The sequence below is a fragment of the Symphalangus syndactylus genome, chromosome 19 (assembly GCF_028878055.3).
Source record: "Symphalangus syndactylus isolate Jambi chromosome 19, NHGRI_mSymSyn1-v2.1_pri, whole genome shotgun sequence".
NCBI lineage: Eukaryota > Metazoa > Chordata > Mammalia > Primates > Hylobatidae > Symphalangus > Symphalangus syndactylus.
The window spans coordinates 80,901,414-80,928,551 of record NC_072434.2 but is presented as its reverse complement, the minus strand read 5'-3'; the positions used below and the strand labels follow the sequence as shown (position 1 = coordinate 80,928,551).

The 27,138-nt window shown below is 43.7% G+C and overlaps 1 protein-coding gene across 5 annotated transcripts in view; it reads right to left on the bottom strand.

The window, feature by feature from the left end:
• Window positions 1-27,138, bottom strand: part of EDARADD (EDAR associated via death domain) — a 134,938-nt gene that overhangs the window by 3,786 nt on the left and 104,014 nt on the right. For 4 of the 5 annotated variants that reach the window (XM_055234440.2, XM_063613457.1, XM_063613458.1 and 1 more), the window contains one exon: window positions 16,303-16,348. In XM_055234440.2, coding sequence (XP_055090415.1) covers window positions 16,303-16,348 — 46 coding nt within the window. Of the gene's footprint in view, window positions 1-12,655; window positions 12,953-16,302; window positions 16,349-27,138 lie in introns of those variants that run through there. The other variant, XM_063613459.1, reaches the window with a different exon arrangement.

Here is a 27,138-nt window from a genome sequence, read left to right as displayed (position 1 = left end):
ACACCAAACACAGCCTGTCAGCGTGTAAAAAATGCACAGTTCTTTGAAAGGTCTTTAAAAAAAAAAACAAAAAAAAAACACAGACATGAAAACTGGAATATCCACTCCATATGCATATTTGAAAACAAGTGATAGTTGATAGTGCCAGGAATCTTCCTTTTTAAATTTATGGCCCCCTTATCAGCCCTCTGCCTTTACCTGTGTTTTCTTCACCCATAGGCTCCCTTTGAAGTGGTGCCAACGCCCTGGGGTGTGTGCAGTGGGAGGGAAAGAGGCAGCAAACCCAGCAGGAGGCCTTTCAGCTGAGCTTCAGCATGAAGAGCACGCGCCCACCCCAGAGGAAGGGCCACCTTCCTGCTGAATCTTAAAGACTCAACTGTAGCCTCATTTGATTAGCAGGAGGTATATTTGTAGGAGGATGAAGTGTGTAGGTGAGAGGCGTTGACAAGTCATTTGCAATAAAGTATTAAGTGGTGTCTAAACAACAAGGCAAATTAAGTAGCTTAAATTCTACAACAACACTGAGTCTCATGAACCCTCTGAATTCAGATTTTAACAGCCAAAGGTCACTTCAGAGACCACTGGCTTGGAAAATTCTGGGGAAGGTTATAATAGCCTTTACTATATATATATATATTATATATATATATATATATATAATATATATATATATAACATTTATATATATAAACCATTTATATATATATAAACCATTTATATATATAAAACATTTATATATATAAAACATTTAGGGCCGGGCGCGGTGGCTCACGCTTGTAATCCCAGCACTTTGGGAGGCCAAGGCGGGCGGATCACGAGGTCAGGAGATCGAGACCACGGTGAAATCCCGTCTCTACTAAAAATACAAAAAATTAGCCAGGCGTGGTGGTGGGCGCCTGTAGTCCCAGCTACTCGGAGAGGCTGAGGCAGGAGAATGGCGTGAACCCGGGAGGCGGAGCTTGCAGTGAGCCGAGATTGCGCCACTGCACTCCAGCCTGGGCGACAGAGCAAGACTCCGTCTCAAAAACAAACAAACAAACAAACAAAAAAAAAACATTTATATATAAAACATTTATATATATATAAAACATTTATATATAAAAAACATTTATATATATAAAACATTTATATATAAAAAACATTTATATATATAAAACATTTATATATAAAAAACATTTATATATAAAAAACATTTATATATATAAAACATTTATATATAAAACATTTATATATAAAACATTTATATAAAACATTTATATATATAAACATTTATATATATAAAACATTTATATATATATAAACATTTATATATATAAAACATTTATATATATATAAACATTTATATATATAAAACATTTATATATATATAAAACATTTATATATAAAACATTTATATATATATAAAACATTTATATATATATATAAAACATTTATATATATATATAAAACATTTATATATATATATAAAACATTTATATATATATAAAACATTTATATATATATAAAACATTTATATATATATATAAAACATTTATATATATATATATAAAACATTTATATATATAAAAAACATTGAGTCATGGCCTTCCAGTTTGGGAAGGTAAAGAATTTGGACCGAGGGAGTAACTGTGGTGATCATAAGGGAGCAAACCAGCAATCTTGAGGCAAGTGGAAATTAAAAGGTAATAAAACAAGAGCCATGAAAATATGCTTATACTCTTTGACCTACTAATGTGACTTCTGGGAATCCACCCTAAGGAGATAATCCAAAATATGCATTTACATAAACATTATTATCACGGTGTTATTTACATTATTAAGTTTCAAAAACAACCAAAATGTCTAAAGTTAGGAGACTAGTGAAATAAATGATTGTACTACTTGATGGAATATTATTTAAGTAACTATGAAGACAATATGGCAACCTAGAAAATGTTTGTGATGTTATGTGAAAAATGCAAGATAGAATGTATGAATTCTACGATTAGAACTACATGAAAATCAATGAGTGGATAAAGAAAATGTGAGATATATATATTTAGATATATATATATATCTGGCACACTTAAAAGGCACACTGAGATTATATTAGGGATCTTGTTTTGTTTTTTGAGACAGTCCCACTCTGTTACCCTGGCTGGAGTGCAGTGGCACAGTCAGAGCTCATTGTAACCTGGAACTCCTGGGTTCAAGCAATTCTCCTGCCTCAGCCTCCCAAGCAGCTGGGACTACAGGTGCACACCATCACACTCAGCCAATTATTAATTTTTTTTGTGGAGATGGAGGTCTTGCTATGTTAACCAGGCTGGTCTTGAACTCCTGGCCTTAAGCAATCCTCCTGCCTCAGTTTCCCAAAGCACCAGGATTGTGGGCAGAAGCCACTGTGCCCAGCCAGTTTTCTTTTTTTTTTTTTAAATTAAACTTTAAAAAAGAAAACGCAGGGAATTGAGTAGTCCAGTTTGGTCGAGCACAAGTTATATTGAGGCAGTCATGGAAAATAAAACAGGGAGAGAGCATGGGGGGCATGGAGTGGAAGGCTGGGACTTGGTAACTGGACAGATACCGCAAAAAAAAGTCTAAGGACTCCAGCGAAGCTTAAGTGTACACAGAGAAGCCCAGGTATTCTTAAAAGGAGAACAGAGAGTTTTTTTTTTTTTTTGAGACAGGGTCTCTCTTTGTTGCCCAGGTTGGATGGCAGCGGCAGTCACGGCTCACTGCCGCCTCAAGCTCCTAGGCTCAAGCAATCCTCTCACCTCAGCTTCCCGAGTAGCTGGGACCACAGATGTGCGCCAGCACACCCGGCTAATTTTTAGATTTTATTTGAGACAGGATCCCACTATGTTGCACTGGCTGGTTTCAAACTCCTGGGCTCAAGTGATCCGCCTGCCTCAGCCTCCTAAATTGCTGGGATGACAGCCGTGACTAGCCAGGGAGAAATTTTTTTTCCCAGGGTGCTTTTTCCTTTTTATTTTTTAATTTCCATAGTTTATTGAGGAACAGGTGGTATTTGGTTACATAAGTTCATTTGGGGTGATTTCTGAGATTTTGGTGCACCCATCACCCGAGCAGTTTACACTGCACCCAATTTGTATCTTTTATCCCTCACTCCCTTCCCACCTTTTCCCCAAGTCCCCAAAGTCTATTGTATCATTCTTATGCCTTTGCATCCTCACAGCGTAACTCCCACTTATGAGTGAGAACATAAGATGTTTGGTTTTCCATTCCTGAGTTACTTCACTTAGAATAATAGTCTCGCTGGGCGCGGTGGCTCACACCTGTAATCCCAGCACTTTGAGAGGCCGAGGCAGGCGGATCACGAGGTCAGGAGATGGAGACCATCCTGGCTAACACGGTGAAACCCAGTTTCTACTAAAAATACAAAAAGTTATCTGGGCGTGATGGCGGGTGCCTGTAGTCCCAGCCACTGGGGAGGCTGAGGCAGGAGAATGGCGTCAACCCGGGAGGCGGAGCTTGCAGTGAGCCGAGCTTGAGCCACTGCACTCCAGCCTGGGTGACAGAGCAAGACTCCGTCTCAAAAATAAATAAATAAAATAAAATAAAATAATAATGGTCTCCAAGTCTATCCACGTTACTGCGAATGCCATTAATTCATTCCTTTTTATGGCTTAATAGTATTCCATCATATAGATGATGATAGATAGATAGATAGATAGATAGATAGATAGATAGATAGATAGATAGATAGATATACACACATATATACATATATATGTGGATTTTGGATAAACTATTAACAGTTAGGGTTTTCTCCAATTCTCCTGATTATGAGTGAAGATGTGATGCATACCCTTCACATAAATTGGGGCCGCATCTTTAATCATCTCACCACTAAAAGGATAATTAGGTCAAAAGAATGAGCCTTCTAAGGCTACTGGTGCCCCAAATTGCTCTCTAGAAAGAAAGGCTGTACCAGTTTACAGTGTGGATTTTCTTTTCTTTTCTTTCTTTTTTTGAGACAGTCTCATCTTGTTATCCAGGCTGGAGTGCAGTGGCACAATCTCAGCTCATGGCAACCTCTGCCTCTTGGATTCAAGCAATTCTCCTGCCTCAGCATCCTGAGTAGTTGGGACTACAGGCACCCACCATCACACCCGTCTAATTTTTATATTTTTAGTAGAGATGGAGTTTCGCCATGTTGGCCAGGCTGGTCTCAAACTCCTGAGCTCAAGTGATCTGCCCACCTCGGCCTCCCAGTGTTCTGAGATTACAGGTATGAGCCACCGTGCCCGGTCATTTCACCTTTGTCAGCACCAAGTATTTGTTTTAAAAATCTCTTTTCAAAGATTGTTTTTTAAGTGGTAGGTTAAAAAATCAGGCCTTATCTTTTTCTATCTCCATGCCTTTTCCAGTGTTTCCTTCATGATCAGAACGCCTTCCCTCCCCCTCTCACCGAACTTCCTCTATTGCACTTCTCTTCCTCTAATGAACTTTACCCATCCTAGAAAACCCACCCCAGATTCCCCCTTTCCATGAAGTCTTCCCGGCCCCTGTCTGAATTCCATCTCACTTGGAACCCCCACATCATTTCGTTTGCATCTCCTGACCCTGCCTTGTGGTGAGAAACACTGCACAGTTTTCTTATTTCCGCGCAACACCTTAAAATCCTGAGAATAGATAGGCATCTCTGCTCCTGCCTCAGCCTCCCGAGTAGCTGGGACTACAGGCGCCCGCCACCACGCCCAGGTAATTTTTTGTATTTTTAGTAGAGACGGGGTTTCACTGTGTTAGCCAGGATGGTCTCGATCTCCTGACTTCATGATCCACTCACTTCAGCTTCCCAAAGTACTAAGATTACAGGCATGAGCCACCGCGTCCGGCCATGATCCAGTTCTTATAATGACTAATAATACAGTCGTTTATATCCCTGTAAATCATGTAAAATAAATACAATTACAAGCATGGAGAAAAGTTTGGAAGGATTTATAACAAAAATATTAACAATGGTTAATTCTGGGTGATGAGAACGCAGGTGACTAATTTTTCTTTTTTTTTTTTTTTTGCTTAGGATATTTTCCAATTTTCTATAATCATTGTGTTTATTTGGATACTACATATATTTTTGAGACAGGGTCTTGCTCTATGGCCCAGGCTGGAGTGCAGTGCTGCAATCATGGCTCACTGCAGCCTCCACTTCATGGGCTCAAGCAATCCTCCTGCCTCAACCTCCCGAGTAGCTGGCATGCACCTCCATGCCCAACTAATTTTTTAATTTTTAAAAATTTTTTGTAGGCTGGGCAAGGTGGCTCACGCCTGTAATCCCAGTACTTTGGGAGGCTGAGGGAGGCAGATCACCTGACGTTGGGAGTTCGAGACCAGCCTGACCAACATGGAGAAACCCCGTCTCTACTAAAAATACAAAATTAGCTGGGTGTGGTGGCACATGCCTGTAATCCCAGCTACTTGGGAGGCTGAGGCAGGATAATTGCTTGAACCCGGGAGGCGGAGGTTGCGGTGAGCCGAGATCGTGCCACTGCACTCCAGCCTGGTGAACATGAGCAAAACTCCATCTCAAAAAAAAAAAAAAAAAACTTGTAGGGACAGGAGTCTCACTATGTTCCCCAGGCTGGTCTCGAACTCCTAGGCTGAAGCAATCCACCTGCCTCGGCCTCCCAAAGTGCTGGGATTACAGGTGTGAGCCACTGTGCCTGGCCTAAAATATACATGTTTTAATGTCATAGAAAAATAAGGATTTAAACCGCTAAGTACAGAATTATACGTAACGGTGTCTAAAGGTCCCTTTCTTGTTTTATCTTTGTAAGATTTAGTGTTGGCAATGTTATCGTCAAGAAGAAAAAAACATCAGAAGTTTCTGTAAAGCTCCTTTATTTATTTATTTATTTATTTATTTGAGATGGAGTCTCGCTGTTGTCAGCTCGGGCTGGAGTGCAATGGCACGATTTCGGCTCACTGCAACCTCCGCCTCCCAGGTTCTAGCGATTCTCCTGCCTCAGCTTCCCGAGTTGCTGAGATTACAGGCGCCAGCCAACACGCCCGGCTAATTTTTGTATTTTTTAGTAGAGACGGGGTTTCACCATGTTGGCTAGGCTGGTCTCGAACTCTTGACCTCAGGTGATCCACCCGCCTCGGCCTCCCAAAGTGCTGGGATTACAGGCATGAGCCACCGCACCCGGCCTGTAAAGTTTCTTTAAACTGAGTGTATGAAAAGCTCTTATTTCTTTGAACGATCATATCAACCATTATCAGTTTATTTTAAAAAGTAATATGCCAAAAGATCTACTAAAGTTTTTTTTGTGTGTGTTTTCTTTCTTTTCTTTGAGACGGAGTCTTGCCCTTGTTGCCCAAGCTGGGGTGCAATGGTGCGATCTCGACTCACTGCAACCTCTGCCTCCTGGGTTCAAGCCATTCTCCTGCCTCAGCCTCCCGAGTAGCTGAGATTACAGGCACCTGCCACTACTCCCAGCTAATTTTTTGTATTTGTAGTAGAGATGAGGTTTCACCATGTTGGCCAGGCTGATCTCAAACTCCTGACCCCGTGATCTGCCCGCCTCAACCTCTCAAAGCACTGGGATTACCAGCATGGGCCACAGTGCTTGCCCTGTGTGTGTTTTCAATAACACAAGTGACAAACCATTTCCTTAATTGGAATCTACATGAACTGCTGATATAAATGAATCTATAGCTGCTTTTTAGAATCACAAACTCTAATTAGCTCTCTGGAGGACTTAACACAGAGCAGATAAGGTTTTTTCCTATCAAATACATTTTGTCCTGCTATACTTTAAATAACTATCATATATATTATACATGAAAGGTTAGACTGGGTAATGCCTTGGAGAGGGGAGAGAAAGACTTCAGACCAAAGAAATCTTTATCAGAAATGGAGAAAAATGAGATTATTTATTTTATTTGTTGGTTTTTTTTTTTTTTTTTGAGATGGAGTCTCGCTCTTGTCGCCCAGGCTGGAGTGCAATGGGGCGATCTTGGCTCACTGCAACCTCTGCCTCCCAGGTTCCAGCGATTCTCCTGCCTCACCCTCCCGAGTAGCTGGGATTACAGGCGCCTGCCACCACAGCCGGCTAATTTTTGTATTTTTAATAGAGATGGGGTTTCATCATGTTAGCCAGGCTGGTCTCGAACGCCCAACCTCAAGTGATCCACCTGCCTCGGCCTCCCAAAGTGCTGGGATTACAGGCGTGAGCCATTGCACCCAGCCAGAAAATGAGATTATTATTTGATGCTTCTCAAATAACAAGCACAGGGCTGCTGTACAGTGGAAATTCAAAAATTATCTGCTAAATGAACAAATGAATGAGAACTGTGCATTGTCCCTGGCAGGCAAGGTAGATTCGTTATTGTTGTTTAATGAATCTTAATACCTAAAGAGGGAACTTCTACTAAAGGAGAAAGAATGTAGCTGGTATCTGCTAGCAGTAAATAGATATTGATGGAAAATACTACAGAATTGGTCTTAAAATACAAAAGATGGATTAATTATTGGTTTGGAGAGGAGAGGGTTGTTGAAAAATTAATTATACATAAAAATTCACTTAGATTCTCTAATAATTGGGGTCCCCATTTGCCATGTTTTGACACTTGACCTGTATATTTTCCACTGGTGCAAAGCAATAATGAAACATACCACGTCAAGTCATTTATGATGACTTCCTATTTTAAAGGCCAAAGCCCCGAAGATTTATTCTTGGTCAGTCTAGTTTGAGCAGTGGCTCAAACGAAGAAAGCATTTGTCAGGTGAAGAAGAGCCAGGTTTCTTATCATCACAGTAACTGTCATGATGAAGTGACAATTAACACAGTAATTATCACTATCAAAATTCTTGTGCCTAATGTATGGTAGCCCTGCCCTGAGTCCTTGACAAGCATAATCCCAAGTCATCCTGATTCTGGGTCTGTATTGGATGGTGCTCTTCGAATCCCAGTGCTCCAACTTCCTCAAGGCTTGGCATCTCAGGGCATTGAACCTCTAGGAACGTCAGACTCCTCATCTATAAAATGGAGATGACAGTATTTCCTGTATCACTTGGACTAAATGAGATGAGGAACAAGATGCCATTTTTGCCAAGTCTTATGCCAATGTTCTTTAAAGATGTTAGGTTTTGATTAGTCGGGTGTGGTGGTGCACACCTATAGTCCCAGCTACTCAGGAGGCTGAAGGGGAGGCTCACTTAGCCCAGGAGATTGAGGCTGCAGTGAGCCATGATGGTGCCACTGCACTCCAAGATGTTAGGTTTTAGACTTACTTATTTATTTAGAGACAGAGTCCCACTCTGTCACCCAGGCTAGAGTACAGTGGCACAATCATGGCTCACTGCAGCCTTCACCTCCCGGGTTCAAGCAATGCTCCCACCTCAGCCTCCTGAGTAGCTGGGACCACAGGCACACGCCATCAAGCCCAGCTAAGTTTTTGATTTTTTGGTAGAAATGGGCGGGGTGGGGGGGGGGGGGTCTCACTATGTTGCCCAGGCTAGTCTCGAACTCCTGGACTCAAGCAATCCACCTACCTCAGCTTCCCAAATTGTTGGGATTACAGGTGTGAGCCACCACACCCGGCTTGTTTTATTTTTTGAAGGAGGCAGAAGAAAGAGGCCCCAGGCCATCTCCCAGCTCACCTTCTCTGCTGCTCCTCACTGCCCACGCCCGTTCTAGAACACTGAGCTCAGTCCAGCCTCAGGGCCTTTGACCCAGCAACTTCCTGTCCCTGGCATCCTCCTGTCTTAGATCTCCACAGGCCAGGTCCTTTGCATTGTTTGGGTCTCGCTACCCCTTCCGAGCTAAAGTGGCACCCTCCCCCTACCAGGCTTAATCCCATTAACCTGGCTTATCTTCCTCAAGGCACCTACCACCATATAAAATGACTTGCTGATTTTGTGTTTATTATCTGTCTCTCCCAGCTAGAATAAGCTCTAAGAGGAAAAGGACTTTGGATGTCTGGTGTCACTGCTGCACACCAGCACACAGCAGGTGCTCAATAAGTATTTGATGAATACATCAAATGAATGAGGAGTGTGACATAGTTCAAGAAGAAAATCAAATGAGAAATTAGGCTTCTTAGCAGCCCAAGAAGAGCTCTTATCTAGAAATTGTCAAACCAGCTGATGCAAGTTTTTTTGGTGTTAACAAGGCAGCCACAAGATTGCTATGGAGAGGACACCGTGTACCATGGAGATTAACAGCATGAGCTTTAGAGGCAGCTAACCCCGTGCAGATGTGCGACTTGGACAGGTTACTGAGCTTGCTAAGCCCCCATCTCACTCTCCAAACAGGGATAATGACACCTCTCTCACAAGGTGGTTGTGAAGATTAAATGAGGTAATCCTTTAAAGCTCCCATCCTAGCACACGGTAAGAAGCATGCAACAATGAATAGAATAGCTGTGGGGAAGCATTAATAACCAACAGCCTTTTCCAGGAGACTCGCTTGAGCCCAGGAGGCAGAGGTTGCAGTGAGCTGAGACTGTGCCACTGCACTCCAGCCTGGGTGACAGAGCGAGACCCCATCTCAAAAACAAACAAACAAACAAACAAACAGTCTTTTAAAAAGCAGTGGTTCTCAACCTTGGCCACAGGATGGACGTCCCCACCCCCAACCCCACCAAACTCTCAGGGAAATTTACAAAACCCTGATGTGTGGTCCCACCCTCGGAGATCCTGATTAATTAGTCTGGGATGCAGGGAGGACGTGGGAATTTTTAAAAGCTCCGCGGGACTTCTAATGTGCAGCCAGGACTGAAAACCTCCACCTGCCTTGAAGACATCTCCAGATTAAGTATTTAGTCAGGAGCACCTGCCAAAATTAGATTTTGGAATTACACCCACTTCTCTCTGAGAGATGCCATGTCTGTTGATGATTAAGAGTTCTCGCATACACAGGGCTTCTCCACACTCACAACCTGATGAGTGGGTTTTCCATGGGGCATTTCTCCCCCCACCTCCCTCCTCTCCATCGTTTCTCACTACAAATATTTTAAAATTACACTGTAAAGAAGAATTCAGGAATCAAGCATGCTCATTAATGTTATTTAAAACAATTGTAAAAAAAAATAGTGAATGTCTGGTAGTGTCTGTATCTAACTCGTAAGTTCATGGCTGGCGGGTTATAAAATATGGGTCAATTAACAGTTAATTGTGAATTGCAAGAAGCTTCACAATTCACAAACGTCATGATTAGTTAGGCGTAGAAATGGCTCCAGTCAGGATGTTGGCAGCGGATCACAGACTGACTTAATGTGCCTCCCTGCAGGGAAGGTGCCCTTTTATCTTGCACACTCTGGCTTTTGGAGAGTGATCGCCATGGGAGTGTTTCCCTCCACTGCTGTAAGAGGACTGTTAGCTCTCAGATCATTTGTAAGGATGTTCCCCGGGATAACCAGGTCTCGAGTTAGTTCAAAACCATTAGAGAGTAAACATTTTATATTGGCAACTTCAGAGATAGCTAAGTATTATGGTTCTGAAATAAAATAACTCTATCCCAGGTGGTTATACATGATCAGATTTGGAGGCTGTAAAATACCAACAAGTGTTGAAGCAGAGTCACATTCTTCTGCAGTGACGGTTATTAAGGGGGTATAATCATGCTTTTTTTTTTTTTTTTTCTGTGTGTGGTTTCCAATGTGGTTGGGAAATAAACATATTTAAAATACCAGTTTCTGGCTTTGATAACTCATTGGAATTTGGGACACACACACACACACACACACACACACCACATTATTCATCATAAGGGTTATATGTTAGCCGCTTTCGGAAAGTGACGAAGAATTATTTTTATCTACTAAGAAACTGACCCAAGGGCTTTTGGTGGGCTTTTGATCTCTTAACCAAAGGGGAAAAACTACATGATTTTGTTTTCTCTAAAGCATCCTTTTAAGGAGGCATTAAGTTGGCAGCAGCACTGGGAAGTCTAACTGACAGGTTGGGTGGATCCAGGCAAGTAAATCATGTTGGGCCTCAATTTTGTCATAGAATAAAACTGGAATAGAGAAAGCACGTGAAAAAAACAAGCAAATTCTCACATACAAAAGGACCCAGGTTGGGCTGGGTGCGGTGGCTGAGGCCTGTAATGCCATCACTTTGGGAGGCCAAGGCAGGTGAATCACTTGAGGTCAGGAGTTTCAGACCAGCCTGGCCAACATGGGGAAACCCTGTCTTTACTAAAAATACAAAAATTAACCGGGTGTGGTGGTGTGCATCTGTAGTCCCAGCACTTTGGGAGGCTGAGGTGGGTGGATCGTCTGAGGTGAGGAGTTCACGACCAACCTGGCCAACATGGCAAAACCCATCTCTACTAAAAATACAAAAATTAGCTGGGTGTGGTGGTGGGCACTTGTAATCCCAGCTACTCAGGAGGCTGAGGCAGGAGAACTGCTTGAACCCAGGAGGCAGAGGTTGCAGTGAGCCGAGATCTCGCCACTGCACTCCAGCCTGGGCAACAAGAGTGAAACTCCGTCTCAAAAAAAAAAAAAAAAAAAGACTCAGGTTAAAATTCAGCATAGAATTTTATGTGAATTTGAATCATGTGGTTTTGAAATGATGTGACACAGACATATTAACCATGTCACTTCATGGACCTCATTTGAAAAACTATGAAATCCTATTTTACATTCATTTCTATGGGGTAGATTAGGCAAGTGCTGAATCATGCTAGGTCACCAGAAAGTCATCCTTGAAAAGCTGGCATCAGGTGCAAAAGTGTTGTATCACTGCCACTAGAAGGGAGTACCAGAACCAGGGTTTTTCTTCCATTTTTTCTTCAGTTTATAAACATAGAGTGATGCTTCCAGTGAGACCTGTCTCTACAAAACATTTTAAAAATTAGCCAGGTGTGCTGGCACATGCCTGTAGTCCCAGCTACTCGGGAGGCTGAGGCAAGTCGATCACTTGAGCCAGGAGTTCAAGTTTGCATTAAACTATGATTGCACCACTACAGTCCAGCCTGGTGACAGAGGAAACCCTGTCTCAAAAAAAAAAAAAAAAAAATTTAAATAGTTATGCTTAGCCGGGCATGTTGGCAGGCACCTGTAATCCCAGCTACTCAAGAGGCTGAGGCAGGAGAATCGCTTGAACCTGGGAAGTGGAGGTTGTAGTGAGCCGAGATCGTGCCACTGCAATCCAGCCTGGGCAACAGAGTGATATTCCGTCTCAAAAAAGAAAAAAGAAAAAAAAAAGAAAAGCGATGCTTCAATTTATTGGGTACAATGGAGAAATGGGATCCTCTAATTTGGGTAACTAAAAATATAGATGCATACATATACATATATATATATACACACATATATGAGTCTTATTCCTCAAATACCAAATATGTTTTCTTTTGAAAATGTGCTTTAATGTCTCCTTTAACAGGATAAGCCATGCATAATTGGTTGTTGTTGTTGTTGCTGTTTTAACCCAGGGCAAGAGTAGGAATGTCTTCTTTCCCTGCGCTCTTCCGCAAGGGTTGCTTGCATCTGTGCTGAGCGGTTCCACCAAGGGGGCTTTGCTTTTCTGGTGAGAGTAGACTGCAAATTGCATTCTTTCTCTTTCCTGATTCCAAACTGTCAGCTGTCATCCCTCACTCTTGTGCAGACCCCCAGTGTCTCCACCTCCCCACGTGGCTTATTTTCACCCGCTGTCAACTGGATCGCAGATAGCTAGGGCTTTCAAATGAGGAGCGTTAAATACAAAGTAGGCTCTGAGTTAAGGCCCGAGGGCTTCATCCATGGAAAGTGGCAGGCTTTCGTGAAAGGTATTTCAGCAGCCCAGAGATGGGCTTTTGTGGATGTGAGGGTGGACTTTGCTCTGTTGGGCTACACCCTCCGGTAGGACACCCAGCATTCAAAGTCCATGCTACACAGGGATGGATTCAACGAGCACCAGAGGCAGCCTGGCGTGGTTGCTGGGAGCTGGCTGGGGCCAGGCCCAGGTTTGAATTCCCTCGTGCTCCCATGTGATCGAGTGACACCTCAATCACCGCATCTATAAGGCGAAGAAAATAACAGGACCTATGCACAGGGCTGTCATGAGCATCTCACGAGTAAAGTGTTTAGAGGAGTGCCTGGTACTCACTCTGTGCCAAATTAGTGTTTGTGAATAAAACGAATTTTCCTTAAGTGGTTGCACTCATTCGAAGACGGACTATGTGGTTCTGCTTTTCCCAGTTGTGCATTCAAGAGCAATGCCATTAAGTCATGTCTCTCATCTATTTGTTTATGGAAAACGAAACAAAACAAAACACCCGGGTGTTCCTGTGTGCCAAGTACCATGTGATGTGCTAAAGATATCGACTCGGACAGCTCTCAGGGGTGGGCTCAGGGGTGGGGTCCCAACACGCCATCATATTACCTGCTTTGGTGAGAAAGTTTATTCTCTTTAAAACTCTGGCTGGGCGCGGTGGCTTACGCCTATAATCCCAGCACTTTGGGAGGCTGAGGTGGGTGGATCACCTGAGGTCAGGAGTTCGAGACCAGCTTGACCAACTATGGTGAAACCCTGTCTCTACTAAAAATATAAAATTACCCGGGCATGGTGGCGCATGCCTGTAATCCCAGCACTTCGGAGGCTGAGGCAGGAGAATTGCTTGAACCCAGGAGATGGAGGTTGCAGTGGGCTGAGATCATGCCATTGCACTCCAGCCTGGGCAACAAGAGTGAAACTCCGTCTCAAAAAAACAAAACAACAACAAAAAAAACACACTCTGGTGGTTCATTTTGACACACGTAAAAAATGTTTGAAGATGACCGGAAGCCTGATTAAAATTAACCTACTAATTAATAATGACTATCATTCAGAAGAGTCCTTGAAGGGTTTATAAATATTTCTAAACAAATTTCTGTATTCATTTTTATTTTAGCTAACGTGCCACATTAGTGTGTGGGGTGTTAGTCTTTAAAGAGTTTAAATACAGATTTTTAAAATTAGAAAATAAATATGTGCTTGTCATAGCAAATCTGAAAATTCAGATGAGCATATGGAAAAAATTAATGCTCCCATTACCCAGGCCAACCACAGTTAACCTTTCAGAAGTTTCCTTGGTTATTTCACCATGCAGCAAGGTATACTTACCAACATGTGATCCTTTGTTATATATACATTTGTATACACATATTAAATGCGGAGGGGCAGTTCTGATACCAGCTCATGTTAGAAATTTTAGAAATAGGCCTGGCGCGGTGGCTCAAGTTTGTAATCCCAGAACTTTGGGAGGCCAAGGCGGGTGGATCACGAGGTCAGGAGATCGAGACCATCCTGGCTAACGCGGTGAAACCCCATCTCTACTAAAAATATAAAAAATTAGCCGAGCGTGTTGGCAGGTGCCTGTAGTCCCAGCTACTCGGGAGGCTGAGGCAGGAGAATGGCGTGAACCCAGGAGGCGGAGCTTGCAGTGAGCCCAGATCGCGCCACTGCACTCCAGCCTGGGGGACAGAGCAAGACTCCGTCTCAAAAAAAAAAAAAAAAAAAAAAAGAAAAAAAGAAATTTTAGAAATATAGGATAGTGGAAAGAAAATAACTCACCAGGCGTGGTGGCTCATGCCTGTAATCCCAGCACTTTAGGAGGCTGAGGCGAGAGGAGGCTTGAGCTCAGGGATTTGAGAAAAGCTTGGGCAACATAGTGAGACACCTGTAATCCCAGCACTTTAGGAGGCCGAGGCGGTTGGATCACCTGAGGTCAGGAGTGTGAGACCAGCCTGGCCAACATGGTGAAACCTCGTCTCTACTAAAAATACAAAAATTAGCTGGGCATGGTGGTGCACTATTGCACTCCAGCCTAGGCGACAAGAGTGCGAAACTCCGTCTCAAAAAAAAAAAACAAAAACACTATGGAATGAAAAAAAAATCACCCAGAACTGCACCTTCCAGAGAGAACTGCTGCTCACATGTTGGTATTGGTGTATTTTCTAATATTGTGTTTCTAAGGGGAAAAAGTTGAGTATGCACTGCAAGTTCTGGTTTTTCAGCTTGGTTGCCTGGGCTGATGACAGCTGCCCCTGAGGGCTCTACGGGTTCCCCACCCTGCTTAAGAAAGAAAGAAACAAAACTCTGGTGACTTCAGTCAGTCAATGTATGCTTTACAAGATGTAGAAAATGTTGGTGAGGTATGTTTTATTATTATTATTTTGCTAGCATTTTTTTGAGACAGAGTCTTGCTCTGTCACCCAGGCTGGAATGCAGTGGTGCAACTCAGCTCACTGCAGTCTTTGCCTCCCGGGTTCAAGCAATTCTCTGCCTCAGCCTCCCGAGTAGCTCAGATTATAGGTGCCCATCACTATGCCTGGCTAATTTTTGTGTTTTTAGTAGAGATGGAGTTTTGCCATGTTGGCCATGCTGGTCTTGAACTCCTGGCCTCAAGTGATCTGCCCACCTTGGCCTCCCAAAGTGCTGGGATTACAGGTGTGAGCCACCACACCTGGCCATTTGCTAGCTTATTTTAATGCTTACTCCCTCATTCCCTATCCCTTCTGATTAATTAATGAGAAATTTAAACATTACAAACATGTCTGTCTTATGATTAAAAACGTTGAGGAGGGAGAAATCAACTTTAATGTTTCTTTGCTTAAACACACTAAAAGCAGAAAAGGAGTGGGACTAACGCCTGACCTAATGTCAGGAGGGCTCCTTTGGCTACCTAAGTGGCCAAGGCGCACAGAGAGAGAGATGACCCAGCTGGCTTCTGGTCCCTTCCACCAAGCAACAAACAGCATGTTCTCCACCAATGCTATGGCTCTTAGAACTCAGAGGAAAGAAGAATCTGCTCAGTCCTGACTGGCCTGATCCTAAACCTGCCCCATTCAGAACCCTGCCGTGCCCCTCACATGCAAAGGAAGGTTAGTGCGGACAAAATACTCTTTGAAGGCTTTTGTGAAGTCTTGTAAGATACGGCTTTCCCTGCAGTTCGCCACAGGTAGAAAGTTGCTCTATTCTGCCGTACAGATTTTAAAGTTAATGATAAACATAGTCTCAAATTATTTATTTAATTTAATTTTTTGAGATGGAGTTTCGCTCTGTTGCCCAGGCTGAAGTGCAGTGGTGTGATATTGGCTCACTGCAACTTCCGCCTCCCAGGTTCAAGCGATTCTCCTGCCTCAGCCTCCGAGTAGCTGGGATTACAGGCGCCCACCACAACCGGCTAATTTTTGTATTTTTGGTAGAGACGGAGTTTTACCATGTTGGCCAGGCTGGTCTTGAACTCCTGACCTCAGGTGATCCACCCACCTCGGCCTCCCAAAGTGCTGGAATTACAGGCATGAGTCACCGACCCTGGCCTCAAATTATCTTTAATTCAGCCACACTAGCTATTAGCCCAGATAGCTTTAGAATCAATCATTTACCTGGAAGGGGATCTCCAGTGCTATCTGGAAAGCCATTTTCTTCTCCCTAAAAACCAAAAAGCAACCTTCATTAACATCATATCCAAATGTGAATGGAGATATTATCCATCTTCCAACTTAGTTAAATTTCCACCAAACCCCTGGGGGCTAGGGTGGGTGGAGGGACTGGATCTTGAGAACGGCATTTTAATGGGAGGTGAACCCAGTGTCTCCCTCTAGAATACGAGCACCTTGCGCACAGGGGCTTTTGTTTATTTGCTCCCTGTGCTGTCCCAGTGCCCAGAACAGTGCTTGATACACAGCAGACACTCAAATTTGCTAAATGCACGAGTGTCCCTATTTTTAAAAATTATCAGCTGGGCCTGCAGTTCGTGCCTGCAGCCCCAGCTACTTGGGTGGCTGAGATGGGAGGATCGCTTGAGCCCAGAAGTTGGAGGCTGCGGTGAGCTATGATTGAGCCACTGTACTTCAGCCTGTAAGACAGCGCAAGATCTCAAAGAAAAAAAAAAGGGCATCAATGCATGCAACAATGTGCTATTTTCATTTTACATTATGGGTTATCTTCCTTATTTTATTTCTTATCTGCTTTTTGTCTGTCAGGGCTTGTTGTCTGTCAATCCAGGTTACAATTCTTTCCCTTTTCTACCTATTTCAGTATTTATTGCAAAGCAGTTAAAACCAACTATGAAAAAGTGGTGTCCAAATCTCTTAAGAGGCAATCATGTTTCTGCCCTTCTGACTGGGGCTCCATTTTTACAATCAGGACCATGCTACAGGGATGTGAGGGATTTACTCTGATCTTGGATGGGTGTGTGTGTGTGTGTGTGTGCACGCATCCTATGAAGTCAGCAGAGGAGACCAGTCCCAGTATACCTTCGTTTATGTTAACTTCATCTTTCTACAACCAAAATCTTTCTCATCAGCTAATGTCACCCCCCACCCCACCCCCACCCACAGTACTGAAGACGTACAAGAGGCGAGTCAGAAGCCCTGGGCTTTAGAACCTCAGGCACGGTGCCAATGCGGGTCTCAGATTCCCCGTTTGTGTGCTGAGGTGGCCGTGGGATTAGCTCAGCTCTAAAGTGCCTCTATTTTCTTGGGTCTGAGAGTCTCACCTGTAAAGATGTGCTAACTCCATCCTGGTGTCAATGTGTTTTGTTTTGTTTTTTGTTTTTTTTTTAGACAGAGTCTCGCTCTGTCGCCCAGGCTGGAGCGCAGTGGCGCAATCTCAGCTCACTGCATCTCCGCCTCCCGGGTTCATGCCATTCTCCTGCCTCAGCCTCCCAAGTAGCTGGGACTACAGGCGCCCGCCACCACGCCTGGCTAATTTTTGTATTTTTAGTAGAGACGGGGTTTCACCATGTTGGCCAGGATGGTCTCAAACTCCTGACCTCGTGATCCGCCAACCTTGGCCTCCCAAAGTGTTGGGATTACAGGCGTGAGCCACAGTGCCCGACATGTTTTAAACATTTTTAAACAATCTTTCTCTCTTAATCTTCTCAGAGAAGCCTTTCTCCTCATCCCAAGCTCATCCATCCCCATGTCTCAGCAGTGTACATACCTTCACCTAACCACAAGCCTAGATTTTTTGTTTTGTTTTGTTTTCACACAGGCACATTCCCGTGTGTTACCAGCTAGACTTTTCTCCTAAGTAATCTAAATATTTCTTATTTTTACTGGAACTAAAAGCCAATCTGCTTACCATAATTCATACAATTTCTTTTCATTTAGTTGAAGTTTTACCTTCTTCTCACATTTCCCTTACTCATGAGTGTGTGAGTGTGTGTGTGTGTGTGTGTGTGCATGTATCAGAGAGAGAGAGAGAGTGAGAGAGAAAGAGAGAAACAGATGAAGAGACAGAGACAGAAAGAGAATTATAGAGAGTCTCTGAATAGATAGAAATCTCTCTCTATGCAACCTTTTGTTTTTTTCAAGGCTAACCCCAGAAGCCCCACGACTTTAGGGACACTAGTCATTATACCGCAGGTCATGTGGAGACCTGCCTGTTCGCATCTGCAACACTCCTGCAGGATCGGGCAGGTGTGTGGGCTCTTTTACCAACACAGTCACCATTCTGCTCACTGAATTGGAAACCTGGGCTGAGGAAACAGAAACAGGAACTTCAGGTACTGTCGAGAGATACAAATGTTAGAACTTGACAGATTTTGTGGTATTTGAGGTTCCTGCTAAAACATGAACCTGACTGTAAGTAGAAACTATGTTACTTGGCATATTTGACTTGATTTCTCATAATCTGGAGAAAATTTTACCAAGGTCAGTGTCTGGCCAGAATCATCCCCGTGATGCAGACAGGGAAATATGAATTACTTGTGAAAGTTGATAAAGATAGGATTTAGATTAATATGCATGATCTTTGTTCTTAGCTCTGATTATCAGGTTATGATATGCTGTGGGTTTGTTTTCTAAGAGTGAAATAGGAAAACCACTGATTTTTGTGGGTTTTGCAGTCTTAATGAAAGCATACACATGCCTTTATTCAACACCTATTTATTGAGCAGCTAATACGTAAAAACCCCCATATTGCAATGCATAGACAAAGATAAAAGGACCTGAACCCTTGACCTCAAGATATGCTGGGAAATGGAGACCACTTAAACAACTAAAATGCAAGGCACAAGATAGTGACTTCCAAGAGAGGGGTACAGATGACGTCAGAGAGGAAAGGTGTCTTCTGATGATAAAAATCAGAGGCAGTTTCTTGGAGACAGACATGTTTGAGATGGACCCTGCTGAAATCTGGGCAGTGGGGACTTGGAAAGAAGGAGCATTTAGTCTTAAGCAAAGGCAATAGGAGGGGCAAGAGGGAGATGATTCAGAAATCGGGCTGGAAGTTAAGAAAAATAAAACAAAAAAGAGATGAGACAGGTGAATAGACTGGGGCCTGTCCAAGGAGCTGGACATCATTCCAGACAACAGGGAGTCACTGAGGGGCTCTCGCCTGAAGCAGGGTATCCTCAGGGGGTGTCTAAGACCAGCACAGGAAACACCTGCCTGGCTACAGTGTAGGATGCATGGGGGAACAGGACATGTGGAGGTGACGGACAGAGAAGGAGGAAGAATGACATAAGCAAGGATTAATGAGACTCCGCATCACTCCTCTAGGAGAGAAGGGGATGAAGCAAGAGCCGCTGTAGAGATGCAATCACTGGGGAAAACAGGAAAAGGAGGTGAACTGCAGAGCAAGCTGTGAAGAGGTGATGGAGAAGACAACAAGGGCAGGCTCACACACAACAAGCTTGAGATGCCCCCAGGAGCTGAACGCATGGTCCTGGTCCCTGGGAGAGGCCAGGGCAGGAGATGAAAATAAGGATGTCAAAGTGATTATGAAAGAAATGACTGGAAGTGAAGAGACAGCTGTAAGGTCACAACCTCGAGAAGGACCTGAGAAGGACACTTCAGTGGCAAAGGAAGGAATGAAAGGACAGCAGAGAAAGGAGGTCAGAGAGCGGAAGAAAAGCAGGGGGAGCAGTGGCAAAAGTTGCAGCAAATGGCCAGGCACGGTGGCTCATGCCTGTAATTCCAGCATTTTGGGAGGCCGAGGCGGGCCAATCGCCCGAGGTCAGGAGTTTGAGAGAAGCCTGGCCAACATGGCGAAACCCTGGCTCTACTAAAAATACAAAAATTAGCTGGATGTGGTGGTGAGCGCCTGTGTTCCTAGCTACTCAGGAGGGTGAGGCAGGAGAATCACCTGAACCCGGGAGGCGGAGGTTGCATTGAGCCGAGATCACGCCACTGCACTCCAGCCTGAGTGACAGAGCGAGACTCTGTCTCAAAAAAAAAAAAAAAAAAAAAAGTAGCAGCAAGGACCAGGCATGGTGGCTTGTGCCTGTAATCTCAGCACTTTGGGAGGCTGTGACAGGAGGATCTTGAGCCCAGGAGTTCAAGGTTGCAGTGAACCACTGCACTCCAGCCTGGGTGACAGAGCGAGACTCCACCTCCAAAAAAAAAAAAAAAAAAAAATACTTGCAGAAAGGTGATGGGCTCTGAGCAGCAAGTGAAGACAAGATCTGGTGAGGAGACGAGCAGCGATTTGGAAAGCCGTTCTAGCAGGGTGGTGGCCGGCTGATACCAGTTAGGCAGTGAGGCCATGGAGATGGCTGAAGAACACGCATGTGGTTGTGTAGGCCTGAACTGCCACCCTCCCCAGCCCTTTCATCTGCTTACTTTCTCTTATCTGCAGGGCCTCAGCTTAGACATCACTTCTGCTAGGACACCTTCTCCAAACCCTCAGTCTGGGTTCTGTGCCCTGGGTGTTCCCCAGGCACCCTGTCCATGCACCCCACAGGATGCCTGTTGCACTGGGCCTGGAGTGTATTCAAGGAGCAAGTGATGGACCTTGACGATGAAAAGACACCATTTCTTTGGAGATGGGAAAAAGAGGGAGAAAAACGGGGGCAAATCTGGAGAAGCCTGGAGGGAGGTGAGATATCCGTTGGCCCAGCCTCCCTGTCAGGGCATAGGAAGCAGAAATGGGGAATGGGGAGTTACCGTTCAATGGGTACAGAATTTCAGTTTGGGAAGACAGAAGAGTTCTGGAGGTGAATGGTGGTGATGGTTGCATAACACCGCGAATATACTTAATGCCACTGAGCTGTGCACTTAAAAGTGGTGAAAATGGGCCTGGCGCGGTGGCTCATGCCTATAATCCCAGCACTTGGGAGGCCAGGCAGGCTGATCACCTGAGGTCGGGAGTTTGAGACCAGCTAGGCTAACATGGTGAAACCCCCATCTCTACTAAAAATACAAAATTAGCCGGGCATGGTGGCGGGCACCTGTAATCCCAGCTACTTGGAAGGCTGAGGCAGGAGAATCACTTGAACCTGGGAGGCAGAGGTTGCAGTGAACCAAGATCTCACCACCGCACTCCAGCCTGGATGACAGAGTTAAAAAAGGTTAAAATCGTAACTTTTATGTTATGTATATTTTACCACAATAAAAAAATGTTTAAAATGTGTTCTCTCAAACGATGTGGGCAGTAGGGAAGATGACATACTTGACATGTTCTGTAGAGCCTTGTGCCAGAGTGACACGATACAAACACTGCTCCAAGGATAGCAGAGAAATGCCATGCGAATAACATTTATGAAACAGGAGAGATAGAAAAAAATGCAGCATCTCTAAATTAGATTAATCTATGATTTTAAATATGTGTGTGTAAATTAATGTAATAACTTAAATCTTATAGGTATGCATTTGCATAGTCTGTCTACCTTCCTAAAACTTGATGTTAATTTTTCTTAACACTGGCTGGGAAGAACTTCTCATTTATTTAATTGGCGTGATGTGAGGCCTGGACATGGGTTGTTTCAAACATCTCCTTAAGAAATGTTAAGGTACTGCAGAGTCGAACACCTATGTTTTATATTCAAGTAAACTAAAGAAAACCCCCATTTTGTAAAACCTTCTCATTGTGAGAGTATGAGGGAATTATCTTATATTTGGGCAAAATGTATTAACTGCTGCCAAGAATTCTTTGAACAGAAAGTTGGCTAAGTTCCATGAATTTCACACCTTGGTTAGTTTATAAACTGACAGTCAAGTCCCATTTCTGCTCAGGGAGCTGAAAGCTCTGGGTACTAAGGAACAGTTGCCTCTAAAGATTTACACCTGAGATTTAATATCAGGCTGCAAGCAGCAGAATCCCCAGGGCACACCCTGGGAAAAGCTCTCAGCTCCGAGCTGAATGTGCAGCCCACGTGGGAATGGACTGATGTGACCAGAGACACTGATAGATTGATGGAGAAGTCAAATAAAAATGAGGAGAGGCCATTGACTTGGACTGAGCTCCTGCACCGAGATCCCAATAGATCAACCCAAAATGGAGTCACTCACACTAAGGTTCCATATCACCAACCCAAAACTTCAGCTGTGTACTCATAAGATCTGACCTTCCGATATCAGGAGAGAGAAATAATAGCTGAATCTCCAAACTGGCCCATTTTCCCCCAAACACCCAAACCAAACCAAAACAAAAAAACCTAGGAGATTCACAGCAACCGATCAAAAGGGGCCCAGTCAACCTGAGCTGATGTGCTAGGGAAGTCCCCTTTACTTTAACCCATAGAAGGAAAGTCAGCCGAAGTCCCCTGATCTTAACCAATCCACTCTTGGCACTGTGCTGTTTCCTTGTTCCTGCTCAAGCCAACTTCCAAAAACCGACTGTCCTGCAGTGCCCAGCAGAACCCCTGTCCATTTTGTAGGCTATGGTGCCTGGTTCATGAATCGTTATTAAAAGCCAATTAGATCTTTAAAACTCAGTATGTTGAAACCTTGCTCTCTGACAGCCCCCACTGGTCCCTTAGGGGCTAGTTTTCTGTGAAACATGCTCTTCAGGACTGTCTAGTTTGGTCTTGAAATGTCTACACTTAGCCAACTTATAAAGCGTTCATCTTTGCTACTTTGCAAACTATGGGGAGGATAACTGAATGGGAAAGCATGCCCCAGGCTGGTTCACCTGTTACGACCAAAGTCTGATTGGAAACCACCATGAACACCAAGACCAAGTTGTCACTGTTCATCTGGTGTGGCAAACTAAATTATAGGCAGAGAACCTGAGAAGAAACACTCCCCATGCTTATGACTTCTACACCTGAGGTACCAGTTCAGCTCAATTACTTAACTAGCTTCTTTGGAATCACATTACCTGATTTCAAGTTATACTGCAGAGCTGTAGTAACCAGCATGGTAGCAGCATAAAAACAAACACTTAGACCAATGGGACAGAACAGAGAACCCAGAAACAAACCCACACACCTACAGGGAACTAATTTTTGACAAAGGTGCCAAGAGCATGCACTGGGGAAAAGACAGTCTCTTCAATAAATGGTGCTGGGAAAACTGGATATCCATTTGTGAAAGAATGAAACTAGACCCCTATCTCTCTCCATATACAAAAATCAAATCAAAATCAATGGAAGACTTAAATCTAAGACCTCAAACTATGAAACTACTACAAGAACAACAATACTAAAGTTTGATCTCTCTGCTTGCAGAAAATATTTCAGTACATGGCCTTGAAAATACAATTTTAAATGCCTAGGTGTGTGATGGTAACAGGATTCACAGCACATGGATTTAGACCGTTCAAAACTTTTTCAGGCTGGGCACGGTGGCTCATGCCTATAATCCCAGCACTTTGGGAGGCTGAGGTGGGCAGATCACCTGAGATCAGGAGTTCGAGACCATCCCGGCCAACATGGTGAAACCCTGTCTTTACTAAAAATATGAAAATTAGCCGGGCATGGTGGCAGGTGCCTGTAATCCCAGCTACTCCAGAGGCTGAGGCAGGAGAATCACTTGAAGCAGGCGGCAGAGGTTGTAGTGAGCCAAGATCGCACCAGTGCACTCCAGCTTGGGTGACAGAGCAAGACTACGTCTCAAAAAAATACAAAAAACAAAAAACAAAACTTTCTCATGTCACACAGTCAGTGATATTCAATCAATTTTCAGAGGTAAGAATTCCCAAGACAAAGCTGGTATCTGTGTAACTCTGGAACACATTTACTGATGATCCATGTCTGAACATGAGTACCAGACTGTCAATCTCCTGTTGGCTTTTTCTAAAAAGTCTGTTTAAACTCAGTTCTTTTTCTGCAAAATAATTACTATTATTGTAATAACTTCACACTTATTTTTACTTTTTCTTACAGTATAAGTCCATATAAAAATGTGGACATATATCTATTATTCGATAGTATACTCCAGAAACTGGCTTTTAGAAATGTATTTGGCCAGGGGATGATGGCTCATTCCTATAATCTCAATAGTTTGAGAGGCCAAGGTGGGTGGATCGTCTGAGCCCAGGAGTTCAAAACCAGCTTGGGCAACATAGTGAGATCCCCCCCATCTCTACAAAAAATAAACAAAAATGAGGTGTTGTGGTGAGCGCCTGTAGTCCTAGCTACTTGGGAGGCTGAGGTGGGAGGATTGCTTGAGCCCAGGAGGTTGAGGCTGTAGTGAGCCGAGATCATGTCATTACACTCCAGCCTGGGTGACAGGGAAAGACCCTGTTTCAAAAAAAAAAAGAAAAAGAAAAAGAAGAAATGTATTTATTTGATTCAGGATACATTTATTGAGTACTTACTGCCCAGTGTAAGAAACCATTCTAGGCCCTGGAATATAGAGACAAAAATCTGTTGCTTCAAGATTATAATCTAGTAATGGAACGAAGACATATGCATAAATATTGACATCACCAGGAACCATGTGTTACAAAGCTCAGACAGAAGAGGAAGGTGGCCCAGAGGTGGCAAGAATTCAAGCGAGACCTCAGGGAATGAGGAGCATTTCATTAAGAATAAAAGAGCTAAGGCCGGCATGCCTGTAATCCCAGCATTTTGGGATGCTGAGGCGGGTGGATCACCTAAGGCCAGGAGTTTGAGACCAGTCTGGCTAACATGGCAAAACCCCATCTCTACTAAAAATACAAAAAATTAGCTGGGTATGGTGGCTGGAGCCTGTAACCCCAGCTACTCAGGAGTTTGAGGCAGGAGAATCCCTTGAACCAGGGAGGCGGAGGTTGCAGTGAGCCGAGATCGCACCGTTGCTCCAGTCTGGGTGACAAGAGTGAAACTCCAGCTCAAAAAAAAAAAAAAAAAAGGAAGATGTAAAATAAATGCTACAGTGCTTTGCTCAGATGAGAGCAAACCTGTGGGTTTCCTGACCTATAGATCTTTCTTCTCTGCAATGAGTTTTCTATCCAATTACAAGGAAGACCTGCTTCTTCTGGAGTCGAGTTGAAGTGGGGGTCAAAGACATAACTGTTCCGGGACTTTGAGGCCAGGCATGCTCAGGTGTAATTTCATACCTTTGCTATGGTTTCAAAGATGAAAGATAAAGGGGTTTTCCCTTTGTGTAGGCTGTAGAGTTTATTATTATTCAGAGATATTACAGACTATTTTACAGGAGATTATGGTTTCTATATGCAAATACAAGTAGAGCATGGAGCTATGGATATTACAGAGAGGCAGGGAGTTTTTGCACCTATCTATTTCATTCACAAATCCCAGGCTGTAGGACAGAAGTAATGCTAGAACACAGGCAAAGGGAAGGCTGAATGCTGAGGAAATGCATCCACACACTCCCTGGTTCATTCTCTAATTTTCCTTGGGTGCACAATTGTGTGCTAGCTGACTGCACAGAAAGACCATTTGGCTTCATCTGTCATATATGAAATGTTTACTGAGTCTAAATACCATCTAAAGTTTTGGATGATTTACTCTATTATTTTTTCTTTGATTTGAAAAAATACCGGCCGGGGGCGGTGGCTCACGGCTGTAATCCCAGCATTTTGGGAGGCTGAAGCGGGCGGATCGCCTGAGCTCAGGAGTTCGAGACCAGCCTAACCAACATGGTGAAACCCATCTCTACTAAAAATACAAAAATTAGCCGGGCATAATGGCAGGGGCCTGTAATCCCAGCTACTCGGGAGGCTGAGACAGGAGAATCTCTTGAACCTGGGAAGTGGAAGCTGCAGCGAGACGAGACTGGGCCATCGCATTCCAGCCTGGGCAACAAGAGTGAAACTCTGTCTCAAAAAAAAAAAAAAGAAAAAGAAAAAATACCAAAAACACACAAAAGTAAAAATTACTGAAAATCACGTTGTTTTCTTAAAAAATCAAAAAGGGACGGGAAAATCTTTTTCTCTCAATCTATTATCACGTCTCTCAATCCCATCTCACTCCCCACATGTTACTGGTTACAATCTAGGTACTTCCTTCCTGATTCCTTAGTCATGGCCATGTTCACATCTTTATAGAAATATTTTTTTAGCCCCAAATCATATTGATCTACAACTTGCTTTATCTGTTTAACAATACATCAGGTAAGTTTTTTAAGGCCAGGACTCTCTCTTCTTTTTAATGGTTTAATGATATCCCACAGCGTTGATGCACCATAATTTATTCAACCAGTTCCTGCCAACGGGCATGGGAGTTACCCGCAGCTCTTCTCTGTTTTGAATGCCACACTGTGTACCTTGCACCATGTAATGAGTTCTGTAGGATCCAGTCCTTAAAGTGAGATTGCTAGACAGGAGTGTGAATGGGTACTGCCAAATAATTTTCCATAAAGTTGTATCAATTTACACTCTCGACTGTGTGTGAGAGCTGCACCCTGACACCCACACCATGAAATTCTAACCTTCTTGTGAAGTTCAAAGGCATCGCAGTCAGCAGAGCACTGCACGGTAATGAGAAGAGAAGCCATTCACTCACACAATTCGAGCTGATAAAGAACTGCCCAGTTTAATTATTAATAAATTTCTCACCCGCTCTTCTTGGCGAAATAACTACTAAGTGCTAAAAAGCAAGCATTTTTGCCCTTTGGCCTGAATTTTTTTTTTTTTTTTTTTTTTTTTTTGGTGGGGGACAGAGTCTCGCTCTGTCACCCAGGCTGGAGTGCAGTGGTGCAATCTTGGCTCACTGCAGCCTCCGCCTTCCGAGTTCAGGCAATTCTCCTGCCTCAGCCTCCTGAGTAGCTGAGATTACAGGCATGTGCCACTACGCCTGGCTAATTTTTGTATTTTTAGTAGAAGCAGGGTTTCACCATGTTGGCCAGGATGGTCTCTATCTCCTGACCTCTTTGGTCCGCCCCCCTTGGCCTCCCAAAGTGCTGTGATTACAGGTGTGAGCCACTGCACCCGGCCTTTTTTTATTTTATTTTATTTTTAGAGAGAAAGAGTCTGGCTCTGTTGCCCAGGCTGGAGTTCAGTGGCACGATCTTGGCTCACTATGACCTCCACCTCCAGAGCTCAAGCCATCCTCCCACCTCAGTCTCCCGAGTAGCTGCGACTACAGGCATGCACCACAATGCCCA